The sequence below is a fragment of the Tachyglossus aculeatus genome, chromosome 25 (genome assembly GCF_015852505.1).
Source record: "Tachyglossus aculeatus isolate mTacAcu1 chromosome 25, mTacAcu1.pri, whole genome shotgun sequence".
In the NCBI taxonomy this organism is placed as follows: Eukaryota; Metazoa; Chordata; class Mammalia; order Monotremata; family Tachyglossidae; genus Tachyglossus; species Tachyglossus aculeatus.
Window position 1 is genome coordinate 7967956 of NC_052090.1, and position 13174 is coordinate 7981129.

At 41.8% G+C, this 13174-nt stretch overlaps 1 protein-coding gene across 1 annotated transcript in view; it reads right to left on the reverse strand.

Moving 5' to 3' along the window:
- The window catches only part of CDH2 (cadherin 2), a 217681-nt gene that overhangs the window by 2770 nt on the left and 201737 nt on the right, over positions 1-13174 (reverse strand). The window contains exon 15 of the mRNA XM_038766512.1: positions 10268-10432. Coding sequence (XP_038622440.1) covers positions 10268-10432 — 165 coding nt within the window. The remainder of the gene's footprint in view (positions 1-10267; positions 10433-13174) is intronic.

A 13174-nucleotide genomic window follows, 5' to 3' on the forward strand; every position in this document is an offset into this window, starting at 1 on the left:
TAACATGTTCAAAACAGAATTCACCTTTGCATCCATACCCTGTCCTTCCCATCTTTCCCAAAACCGCAGAGAGCATTATTATCCTCCCTCTATCCAAAACCCATCAACTTGGCATTATCCTCGTTAATCTCTCTCATATCATCACTAAAATCTACCTTTCCTCTCCAACCAAACAGTGATCTAGGGACTTGTTTTATCCCAACTTGACTACTGCATTAGCCTCCTTGCTGATCTCTTCACCTCCTGTCTCTTCACATTCCAGTCCAAACCTCTCTCTGCTTCCAAAAACAAAACAAACAAACAAAAATGTTCAGCCCTATTTCTCCACTCCTCAAGAATCTCCAGTGGTCACCCATCCATCTCTGCATCAAACAGAAACTCCATACCACTGGCTTTAAAGTACTCCATCACCTTTGTCCCTCCCATATTATCTTGCTGATTTCTTACTGTATCCAGACTATTCACTTCATTATCTCTGTGCCTCAGTCTCATCTACTTCACCACAACCCCTAACCCACTTTCTCTCTCTGGTCCATAACTCCCTTCCACTTCATAGCCAATGGACAACCACTCTCCCCACCCTCCAAGCCTTATTAAAATCACATCTCCTCCAAGAGGCCTTCCCAAAGTAAATCCTCAGTTCCCTTACTCCCTCTCCCTTCTGTCACCCCGACTTGCTCCCTTTATTCACCACCCTTGTCCCCAACCCCAGCTCCACAGTAATTATGTACATATTTGTAAGTTATTTATGTCTGCCTCCCCTTCTAGATTGTAAGCTTGCTATGGGCGGGGAATGTATCAGTTATATTGTAGTGTTGTACTCTCCCAAGTGCTAGTACAGTGCTCTGCACACAGTAAGCACTCAATAAATATGATTGATTGACACTTGCACTTGGATTTGTGCCCTTTAAGCACTTGACATTCACCCCACCCTCAGTCTCACTCACTTGTGTAGATATTTTAAAGCCTGTTTCCCCCTCTAGACTGTAAGCTCCTAATGGGGAGGGAATGCATCTTCCAACTCTGTCGCATTCTACTCACCCAAGCACTAAGTACATGGCTCTGCACACAGTAAGAGTTCAATAAATGCCATTTGACTGATTCATTGATTTAGAGTTCTAAATCTGCCCATTCAAGATAACCACCCAGACACACTATTATTTCCTCTTTCATTCCCTAGAAAAAGAAAATGCCATTCTCGTCCTCTAGACTGATGCTCATTATTGACAGGGGACATGTCACAAATTCTATTATATTGTACTCTCGCAAGCACTTAGTACAGTGCTCTGCACACAGAAAGTCCTCAATGTATACAATGATTGATTGATTGATTGATTGAAAAAGTCTGCCTTTGTGAGATTAATACATGCAGGATGAGGGGCAGGCAAAACCTGGGTAGGCTTTGCAGAGCTAGAAGACTGTCACAATGATCGATCGATTGATTGACGTGAAAGGAAGAAGGTCAATGATGTGAAGTAGAAATGGACTGGGAAAAGGCTTGAAAGCAACATGGAAGACATGAGGGAAAAGCAGTGAAAGAGGGGAGGAGATGGGCAGCGAATGTTTGAGATCATGGCCAGTGTGAGCCTCCATTGATTCATGATGAGCAACAGTAACAACTCTTAATGCAGGTGGTAGGGTTAAGGCTTGGAAAGCAGAGAGTGTGTCCGTCTGTCAGTTTTGAAGTGGGAGGAAGCTGTGTAGGGAGAAATATCAGTTGATTCAAAGGGGGTTTGGAATAAATTCCTATACAAAGAGTCCAAACTAGTGATGTTTTGTTTTTTTTTAAATGGCATTTGTTAAGTGCTTACTATGTGTCAGGCACTATTCTAAGCTCTGGGGTGGATACAAGATGACCAGGTTGGACACAGTCCCTGTCCCACATGGGGCTCACAATAGTTGAGTCCAGGGGTATGCTAAGGATAGGAAATCAATCAATGTACTCATGGAGTGTTTACTGTGTGAAGAACACTGTACTAAGAGCAAGGCAGAGTACAAATATAACAGAGCTGGAAGACATATTCCCTGCCCACAAGGCACTTTCAGCCTCACTAGCCATGAAGATGGCTATCCAGAAAGGGAACCATCTTTATTTACCCATCTTCTGCCCCCGCTGCCCCACACCAAATTCCAGAGGTAAGGGGAAAATCTCAAAAGTTGCTAGGCTAAGTAATAATAATAATGGCATTTATTAAGCACTTACTATGTGCAAAGCACTGTTCTAAGCGCTAAACTCTCTCCTGAGGACCCCTCACTGAGGAAAAGCTAAGTACTTCAGCACCAGGTTCTTAGAGGCACAGCTAATTAAGGGGGAAATGGCAAATGGATGACTGGGCTAGATAATTGAGTTAGAAGCAGTCTCTCTGCTGTTAGTTGGAATTGGTGATGAAAATAGTATTTAAGTACTTACTATGTGTCAAGCTCTGTTTTAAGTGTTGTGGTAGATACAAACTAATCAAGTTGGACAGAGTCCCTGTCCCACGTGAGGCTCACAATCTAAATCACCATTTTACAAATGAGGTAATGGAGGCACAGAGAAAGAAGTTAGCAGCTTGCCCAAGGTCACACAGGAGATGAGTGGCAGAGCAGAATTAGAACCCAGGTCCTTCTGACTCCCAAGCCTATGCTCTATCCACTAGGCCATGCTGCTTCAGGTATCCTTGGGTTAGGATGCAGGTAAAAAGAATCTTCAGATTCTTTTGGTCAATTCTACAGAGCTTTGAAAAGCAAAAATACACTTGGCAACATTATCAGTGGGAGATTATGCTTAGTTTGGAGTACTTTCACTGAGCACTCTAGTTCCATGGATCCAATTAAGAACAGTAACAGATAGAGTGGCACTCCTCAAACCATTTTGCAATTGCTCCAAATAGTTTCCAACTTGCTTACCCCTTAAAGTGAGGAAAATTAACTGGAGATGGCTTAAGCCTCGCTACATTTCACTCCGACTTCTTAAGGACTACTATCTTGAACTAAGACTAAAAAGTTTTCAGATGGAAATTTGAAGAGATGAAGATGGTTACAGCTTGAACTTTTAAAAGTTTTCAGTTCTCAGAGGGGTGCTTCTCAAGGCTAATTAAAAAGAACTCCAACAGACCCGTTTTGGCAATAAATCGAGCTGGGTAAATTGTGATAGGATACATACAAAACACTTCTTGCTTCATTCTGCCAGTTGTGTGTCAGGATTGTATTGATGGAATGTCTTTTTCTCTGAAGAAGTGCAGTGAAAAGAATAGTTACAGCAAAAGCTGGCCCTAATCACTTAGATAAATGGACCAATAGATGATTTCCTGTGGATCCATTTAGACTGTAAGTTTCTCTGCTAGATCGTAAAGGCCTGTTTACTCCCAAGCACCAAGTACAATGCTCTGCACAGAGTAAGTGCACAATAAATACTAATGATGTTCATTAAATACTAAATATTTATTGATTGAGCATCAATCAAATGATGCTCAATAAATACTAACGATTCCACCCACCTCCACCCTACTGAAGCCCACCTCTTAAATGGAGTAGACAACTTAACTCTTCATACCCCACTGTACAATCACTGACATTGTACAAGATTTCATTACATCACTACAGTTTTGGGAAATTGGTAATAAACCACAAGTAACTTGAAGTAGGAGTCTCTCTATTCTGTTGTTAGACTATATGGTCAAGGACAGGGACTGCATCTTTTGGTATAACTGTACTCTCCCAACTGCTTAGTGCAGTGTTATGCACACAGTAGGTGATCTGTAAAAATAATTTAATGAATGAAAAGAGGTCTGAGAACCTGGGTTCTAATACCCTCCCTGGCACTTGCCTAAGATATGACTTTGGGCAAGTTATTTAACTTCTCTGTACAGTGCTAAGTGCTTAGTACAGTGCTTTGAACATAGTAAGCACACAATAAATACGATTGAATGAAAGTACTGCAGAGTCTTCATCTGTAAAATACCAGTTCTCCAGCTTTCTAGAATGTGAGCCCATGTTTCGACAGAGACTGTGTCCAACCTGATTCACTTATGTCTACCTCTGTTTAATACAGCACGTGGTACACCGTAAGTACTTAAATACCACACTTATGAAATATTTTCTGTTTGTTAGAGTGCATTAGAGTCCATTAGAGTGCATGCTCCTTGTGAGCAGGGATCATGAAATTTCATTATTCTGTATTTCCTAAGACCCTATTACAGTCTATTGGACTGGGTGTGGGGGCTGGGGAGAGGGATATAGGGATCAATACATGTACATGCTGCTACTGTTATTACTATTTTTTCTAAAGAAACTGTCCCTTCAGTGACCCTCCTTCATGAAATGGGAGACTACTGCTGGATCAGTCCTAAAGGAATGAAGTTTTTAGTACTTGTACCTTGAGACCGCACCTCTCAGGGTCGCACCTGGAGAGTTTCCAGTCCTCTACCAGTCTCAGCTATGGGAGGGAGAGTCAAGAAGAGGCCTACCCATTCCATTCCGAGCTTGGACAGTGGCTAGCGAGCAGAAGGCAATCTGCTACAAGTCAAAACTCATCTGTGCTGGGCAGCAGCGTCACAGGAGAGTCAAGGGCAGAGACTCGAGTTTACTGTGCGGAAGCCACTTCCAGATTTTCACCAAAAAAATTCTATGGATACACTACCAGAATGATTGCAGATGGAGAGTGGGGCGTTCTGGGAGAGATGTGTCCATGGTGTCACTATGGGTCAGAAACAACTCAACGGCATAAGACAAGACCTTGAGACCACAACCTTGGTTAGCACATTCTCATATACTTAGATGCTGAAGATCTCATCTCCTTTTCTCTCACTCCCTTCTGTGTCTCCCTGACTTCCTCCCTATATTCACTCCTCCTCACACCCTCAGCAACGGGCTAGACTGTGAGCCCATTGTTGGGTAGGGACCATCTCTATATGTTGTCAACTTGAACTTTCCAAGTGCTTAGTACAGTGCTCTGCACACAGTAAGCGCTCAATAAATACGACTGAATGAATGAATGAATAGCACTTTTGTACTTACCCACAATTTTATTTATTCATATTACTGTCTGTCCCCCGCCCACCCCCAGCTTGTAAGCTGTGGGCCATGGGTGTGTCTGTTATATTGTTATATTGTACTCTCCCATGCGCTTAATACAGTGCTCTGTACACAGCAAGTGCTCAATAAATATGATTAACTGATTATGGAAGGAGACAATGCCACGTAGCCTTTCTACATCACTGGAGAATCCCACTGCCAGTAAGGCCCGTGTGAAGGTATTCTTACAAACTGAACATTTCTTTTCAAATATTGTCCCATTAAGAGTTAGCTTTTCCTAGTCCCAATATTTGCTTCCCACAACCAGTGTGTGAAGGACCAAATACCTAGGGGACTCAATGATCATTACATTTATGGGCGCAGGGGATGTTTTCTCCAATCAAAAAGATATATTTCTAGTCCTGAGTACCTAATTGTTTTTGAGTTTCAAATTGGCATTTAACTGTATCACCTATAATTTTGGAGTGCTTGTAAAGCAACCTGCAGAAGCCAATTTAAAAGAATTGGGGATAATAGTTTCATTAAGCCTGGATCTTAAGCTGCTCTTGAAAGAGGTATTTTAAGGTCAGATATTTTAAAATGCGTCAAAATGAATTTTATAAGTTGGAGGAAAATGCAGAGTAGTCCACGTTGACTATGGAAAATTAATTTTAAAAGTATTTCATGTGGACACAGCAGGATTTATTAAATCTTTGCTGCAAGACATTTCTTGACAGAGAGATTTGGTTTTAAATTTTATTTTTCATCTTGTCTGAACCAAATTTGAAACATTTACTAAATATATTGGAATGCATGTTGATATTCACTGTTTAGGCAAAATGAGTTGAAGTTGTTTTAATTTCCCACTCTGAAGGTCATGTTTTAAACCCTCAAAACAATATGAATTCCTACATTTGACATTGACATACAACTTTTCCACTTTGTTTACTGAACTGAAAATAAGTGAGTTATCTCCTTTGGATTAGAGGTGACATATTTATCCAATTAAGTAAGCAAAGCAAGAAACTTCCCATATAAATTTTGCTTATGTCTCAAAAGTATTGTGTTATATTTTTGTTGTAATCCCAAATTGTATTACAGCCTCCTTAGGAACAGGCTTTCTATATGCCTGCATGTGTTTGTTTTAAAAATATTAAATATTTGGATATTTTATGAATTGATAAATCATCCTCAATCTGCCCAGTTACATTTGGATAAAACACATTATAAACATGAAAGAAGATTGTAGGTTCCTTGAGGGGCAGAACCAAGCCTTATTTTTGGTGTATGCTCCCAAAGCACATAGCAAAATGCTCTACACACAGTAGAACTCAATAAGTACAGATGAAGGTGATGGCAACCAAAGAGTTTAGAACATCTTGTCCTGCACAGGGTGTTCAAACTCTTAGTATAGAACTTTGCACTCAATAAGAGCTCAATAAATAGCATGGATTGACTGAGTGAACAGGAGATAAATGACACAAATCTAGGAATACCATGTCTTGAGAGAAAATTGATGGCGTACAAATGAGTCACAAAACATTCTTAGTTTCCAAACCCAGGCCTCACACCCAGCATTAAAAATACCTCTTATCAATCAATCAATCAAGGGTATTTATTGAGCACTATATGCAGAGCACCGTACTAAGCATTTGGAAAGTATACTACAACATAAGTCCAAGGTAATGGTAACCAAATCTGTCATAATAAAAAGATCTAGATCATAAGTAACGTGGATAAATGCATTCAGACATGAGTTTCATTCATTCAGTTCTATTTATTGAGTGCTTACTGTGTGCAAAGCACCATACTAAGTGCTTGGGAGACTATAATGTCACAACAGACATATTCCTGCCCAAGCCTTGTCAGTCTGAGAAGCTTCCTAAGAATCTTTTGAACAAGCCATGCAAATGGATTTATGCATTTATCAGCCCTCCAAAACTGGACCTGCGAAAGCACTGCCACTTATATGGGATGAGTGACAAAGACGCTGAGAGGGTCCAAGAGAAATCAAAAAAGAACGGGAGGGAAACTCTGGTTTCAGGAGCCTGGGGGAAAATGGAGAGTGGTGATGGCCGCTAAAGGAGACCAGCTGAAGGAGTGTTTTCAATGGCTGTGGGGATGAGGCCGGTGGAATCAAAGGAAAGCTGAATTTGAGATATGGAGATGAGCAGGCTCAAGAGGAAAAAAAGGAAGTAAAAAACAGAAATTAGGGAAGAGAGAGAAAGGGATGAAGGACAGAGAAGGAGAGAGGTTTAAAGACCTAAAATAGGTAAAGGGTAGAAGCAACCTGGTTTATTTTTGATTATACTCCCATCCATTTGGGCATGCTTCCAACCTCCAACAAGTTTGCTCACTCATCCACCTCCATCCTTAGAGTGGGTAGAAGAGAGTCTCGGTCTGCAAAATTATGGGAGACTCTTCCCACTAACTGTTACCCACTAGCCAGTTTCTCCTATACCCTCCTGGATGGTAAATTCAGTGTGGGCAGGGAATGTGTCTGAGAAGCAGCGTGGCTAGAGAAGCAGCGTGACTTAGTGGATAGAGCCAAGGCCTGGGAGTTAGAAGGACCTGGGTTCTAACCCCGGCTCTGCCATTTGTCTGTTGTGTGACCTTGAGCAAGGCATTTCACTTCTCAGGGCCTTAGTTATCTCACCTGTAAAGTGGGGATTAAGAGTGTGAGCCCCATGTGAGACAAGGACTGTGTCCAAACTGATTAAGCCAACTCCTCACTCTCAGCTTCAAGGCTCTCCATCACCTCGCCCCCTCCTACCTCACCTCCCTTCTCTCCTTCTCCAGCCCAGCCTGCACCTTCCACTTCTCTGCCACTAACCTTCTCACTGTGCCTCGTTCTCTCCTGTCCTGCCATTGATCCCTGGCCCACGTCCTTCCTCTGGCATGGAATGCCCTCCCTCCACACATCCTCCAAACTAGCTCTCTTCCTCCCTTCATAGCCCTAATGAGAGCTCACCTCCTCCAGGAAGCCTTCCCAGACTGAGCCCCCTTTTTCCTCTCCTCCTCCCCACCCCCCAGCCTACCTCCTTCCCCTCCCCACAGCACTTGTATTTATTTGTACGGATTTATTACTCTATTTATTTTACTTGTACAAATTTACTACTCTGTTAATGATATGCTTATAACTACAATTCTATTTATTCTGATGATTTTGACACCTGTCTACATGTTTTGTTTTCTTGTCTGTCTCCCCCTTTTAGACTGTGAGCCCGTTGTTGAGTAGGGACTGTCTCTATTTGTTGCCGACTTGTACTTCCCAAGTGCTTAGTACAGTGCTCTGCACACAGTAAGTGCTCAATAAATACGATTGAATGAATGAATTAAGTAAGTATCTTCCCCAATACTTAGAATAGTACTTGGCACATAGTAAATGCTTAACAAGGTACTATTATTATTACTCTCCTAAGTGCTTAGTACAATACTCTACCTACAGTAAGCGCTCAGTAAGTACAATTGACTGAATGACTGACCTTTCTGACCAACGACATGCCAGTGGACAGCATATTTTACTGCAGGTGTTTTTAAGGCCTTTCCAGTTCAACTGATGGAATCGCCCAGTTCAATGTGCTTAGTGTCCATTTTCAAGAATGATCCCTTCTTTTCGTTTCAGGAATCAGACACCATCCTGGGTATTCCCAGAGATATTCCCAGGACAGAACTTCTCCGTAGTTCATTAATCTCAGCTGGACATTAGTATCAAATAGACATTGCTTTGGGGAGGTACTGTATTTCTGACAACAAAGCCAAGGAAACATCAATTCCCTTCTAGAGAAACAGCGTGGCCTCGTGGATAGAACACGGGTCCAGGAGTCAGAGGACCTGGGCTCTAAATCCGGCTCTGCCATTTGTCTGCTGTGTGGCCTTGGGCAAGTCATTTAACTTCCCTGGGCCTCCATTTTCTCATCTATAAAATGATGATTAAATCCCACTCCCTCCAACCTAAACTGCGAGTTTCTCGTGGGACAGGGACTGTGTCCAAACTGATAATCTAGTATCCACCCCAGAGCTTAGAACAGTACTTGGAACATAGGAAGCACTTAAATGCCAAAATTATTATTAAAAGACCACACAGCGGGTCTCCCTACCTAGAGGCCTCTCTGTCCAGCCAGTTCTAATCTGGCTTGTTCCCCAGACTCTGGGTCTATTTTTAATCCGGGTCTAGGTTATCCCCTCCAGAGTTGCCCCCCATTAATCAATCAATCAATAATGATATTTATTGAGCACTTACTGTATGCAGAACAGTGGGAAAGAAAGGAGCAACAGATGGAGTAAATAGTCCCCTGCTTTAGACACTGTCTAGATCTCTTTTAGCCAGGTCTGCAGAAGGTGTCAGGAATTCTGGCATATAGTGTCCTAGGTGGGGGGTCTCAGAAGTGGTAATGGGCAGGCGTGTTAGCAAGAGGGGTCTGGGCTCACTATTCACGCCCATGTTCTATTTATAAAAAGGCCCACAAACCAGCTCAGAGAAGAGCTTTATCACTTTTGGAAAAAAAAAGAAAGCTGTGCCACGGGAGAGAAGGAATAGATCTTATTGCTTCATCTATTTCTGCTTTGTGTGACGAAGCTGGATTGTTAAATGTAACGGCGGTCTTGGCCAATGGTGAAAGAAAATGGCCCAATAAGTTTCACAGTGAAAAATCATAACTGTTTTATTCAGCAGAGAATTAGCTTCTGCTCCCAGAGGCTCTTAAAACGCAACAAGACAAGTATTTAAAGCACTTACATAACATTTAATTCGGCTGCTCTTCTCACTAATCTTATTTGATGGAACTCTTTGGTCTTTCGGAAGTGAGCAAATTTCTACTATTCTTGGGATTCAGAGGGTAATATGTGAATCAACATCAAAATGAACGCCTCCCATTATTAAATTAATCTGCACTAATAAGTGAATTTAGAGTACACTAATTTTGTTAGTCTATTTATTACTCGGAACCCAGGGAATAATCCCTTTTACAGATATTGTGGCTGAGTGATAATATATTACGAATGTAATTAATGCAGCTGTATGAAAGTTAATTGATATATAGTCGCTTTCAGTTTCATGATTCAATTAAATTAGCCTGCTTTAAAGAAGACCATATTTACTTCCCGAGGAAGATAAGCTAAAGAGAGGCAGCGGGTTTTTAAATAAACCTTGAGATTCAAGTCCTAATTTATCTATAGGTCAGAAAGAGTTTTCTCTTTGCTGAAAATGGGACTCAACCGATCTTTTGGTTATCTCTCTTTGTCCGCCCGGCGGGTTCTCGGACTCTGTTACCTCATTAATGAAGTCGCCAATGTCACCGGGGTGCGGTGCTGCTGATCTGACCGGATACTGAGGTTCTGCGTGAATGGGTCTCTCATCAAGCCTTCTGATCCCAACAGGTTTGATAGCGTCAGGTTCCACAGTATCAGGTTGCTGCAGCTGGCTTAAGTCATAGTCCTGCAAAATACGAAACCAGAGTCACATCTACTGGGGTTTTAACCAAAAAAGTCCAGGTGCAGAAGGAAGCTGGGAGCCTAATATATAACAGAAACTCTCCAAACCGAAGGCAACTTAGCATAATAAAAAAACCTGCCACTAGGCTTTTTCCGGGTTATGATTAAATGTTTCTTTCACACAGTTCTTTCTCCTGTGTTTTTCATTTCCATGGTCCGTGTCCCATCTGCTTTTAAATGCTTCTCATCAATTTTCCACTAGGAAACAGCAGAGATATGAGGTAGCACTATTAAATGACTAAAACAATTGCCTAGACACTAAAGATTTACAGGATGAAGCACAGATACTAATATAAAATCTCTCCTAGGTTTTCTGAAAACGAAGCTCTTTAACTCAGAGACAGAAACAAGTTCAGAGCCCCACATGCTTTTAACCCACCCTAGAAATACTTCAAAATGGCTTATATGATTGGAAAATGTGGAGGCGTAAAGCCTTATTTTTCCTGACTTGCCCTAAATCTGTCTAGACTAGACATTACCTGATTGTCAGGTATTTGCTTTAGTCAGTTTATGCTTTAGCTGGCTTTTGTTATTCTTCACCAGAGACAGTAGTGAAAACAACAACAAAACAAAAACACCAAAACATCAACAAAAAGTCAGTCCGCGCTATTGTAAATAAAAGCATTTAGGTGTGCACAAAGGGGAAGGGAGTTCCTAAAATAATAACCATGATGATAATAAACAACAACAGCGATAACAGTAATAATGGCTAGCTATGTGCCAAGCACTGGGGAAGTTACAAGATAATTAGATCAGACACGATTCCTGAACCACAAAGGGAAGAGGGAGGGAAAACAGGTGGTTAACAAGAGGAGGAAAATGAGGCCCAGAGAACTTAGCTGAGTTGCTCAAGTTAACACAACAGGCAAATAGCAGAACTCGGACTACGACTCAGGGTTTCTGACACTCAACTTGGTGCTCTATCCATTATACCACTCTGACATGCACTGGGTTTTTAAGCAATGCACTCACACATGATGCAACACTGTCACTTAACAATGGAATTTGAGCTCTTACTGTGTGCAGCGCACTGTACTAAGCACTTGGTAGAGTACAACATAATAAAGTTGGTAAAAAAATCCCTGCCTCTGCTGAGTTTGCAGTCTATTAGTGCCTGTCTCACTCTCTAGACTGTAAGCTCATTGTGGGCAGGGAATGTGTAGGTTTATTTTTATATTGTCCTTTTCCAAGAGCTTAGTGCAGTGTTCTGCACACAGAAAGCACTCAATAAATACAAATGACTGACTAGTGGGAGTTCACAATCTCACTAGCAATCTTCACAATCAAGATATCTGTATATATACACTTGTTTGCCTAACACAGATTTTCAGGATGAATGCTAACCCTTAAGTTTATGGTGTGTTCAAATGATTTCATTCATTAAGAAGCAAACTAAGCATCACTTTACATTTACATTTAGAGGTTTCTGTAGCCCAGAATTCCTGGGATCTATGCAAGACTGACTAACATCGCCAAGATCTGCCCTTTCCTCTCCAACCAAACCACTACCCTGCTGGTTCAATCTCTCATCCTATCCTGACTGGATTACTGCATTGGCCTCTTTTCTGATCGCCCATCCTCCTGTCTCTCCCTGCTTCAGTCTATACTTCACTCTGCTGCCCAGATTATCTCTGTACAGAAATGCTCTGGGCATGTCACTCCTCTCCTCAAAAATCTCCAGTGGTTGCCTATCAACTTTCAAATCAAACAAAAACTCCTTACTCTTGGCTTCACAGTTCTCCATCACTTCGCCCCCTCCTACCTCACCTCTCTTCTCTCCTTCTATAGCCCAGCCCACACACACTGCTCCTCTGCCGCTAACCTCCTCAATGTACCTCATTCTCGCCTGTCCCACCTTCAACCACTGGCCCATGTCCTACCTCTGGCCTGCAATGCCCTCCCTCCACACATCCACCAAGCTAGCTCTCTTCCTTCCTTCAAAGACCTATTGAGAAGCTCACCTCCTCCAGGAGGTCTTCCCAGACTGAGCCTGCCCTTTTTTCCTCTCCTCCTCCTCCCCTCTGCCCTTCCCCCTTCCCCTCCCCACAGCACTTGTGCACATTTGTACATATTTATTACTCTATTTTATTGATGTGCATATAGCTCTAATTCTATTTATTCTTTTGGTATTGACACCTGTCAACTTGTTTTTTTTTTTTTTGTCTGTCACCTCCTTCTAGATTGTGAACTCATTGTTGGGTAGCGACCGTCTCTATATGTTGCTGACTTCCCAAGACCGTCTCTATATGTTGACTGTACTTCCCAAGAGCTTAGTACAGTGCTCTGCACACAGTAAGTGCTCAACAAATGAATGAATGAATGACTTATTGTGAGGCCTTGGGTTAATCTCATCATCAGCCAAATGGAACGGAACATACAAATTAATTAAGAGATAATTCAGGCTTAGTTTTGAGCATGAGTCAACCTTTATATTTGAATTGTCATTCATCCATTCATTCAATCATAATTATTGAGCGCTTACTGTGTGCAGAGTACTGTACTAAGCACTTGGGAAGTACAAGTTGGCAATATATAGAGATGATCCCTATCCAACAACCGGCTCACAGTCTAGAAGATAACAGTAATAACAGCATTTGTTAAGCGCTTACTATGTGCAAGGCACTGTTCTAAGCCCTGGGGAGGATATAAGGTGATCAGGTTGTCCCACATTGGGCTCACAGTCTTA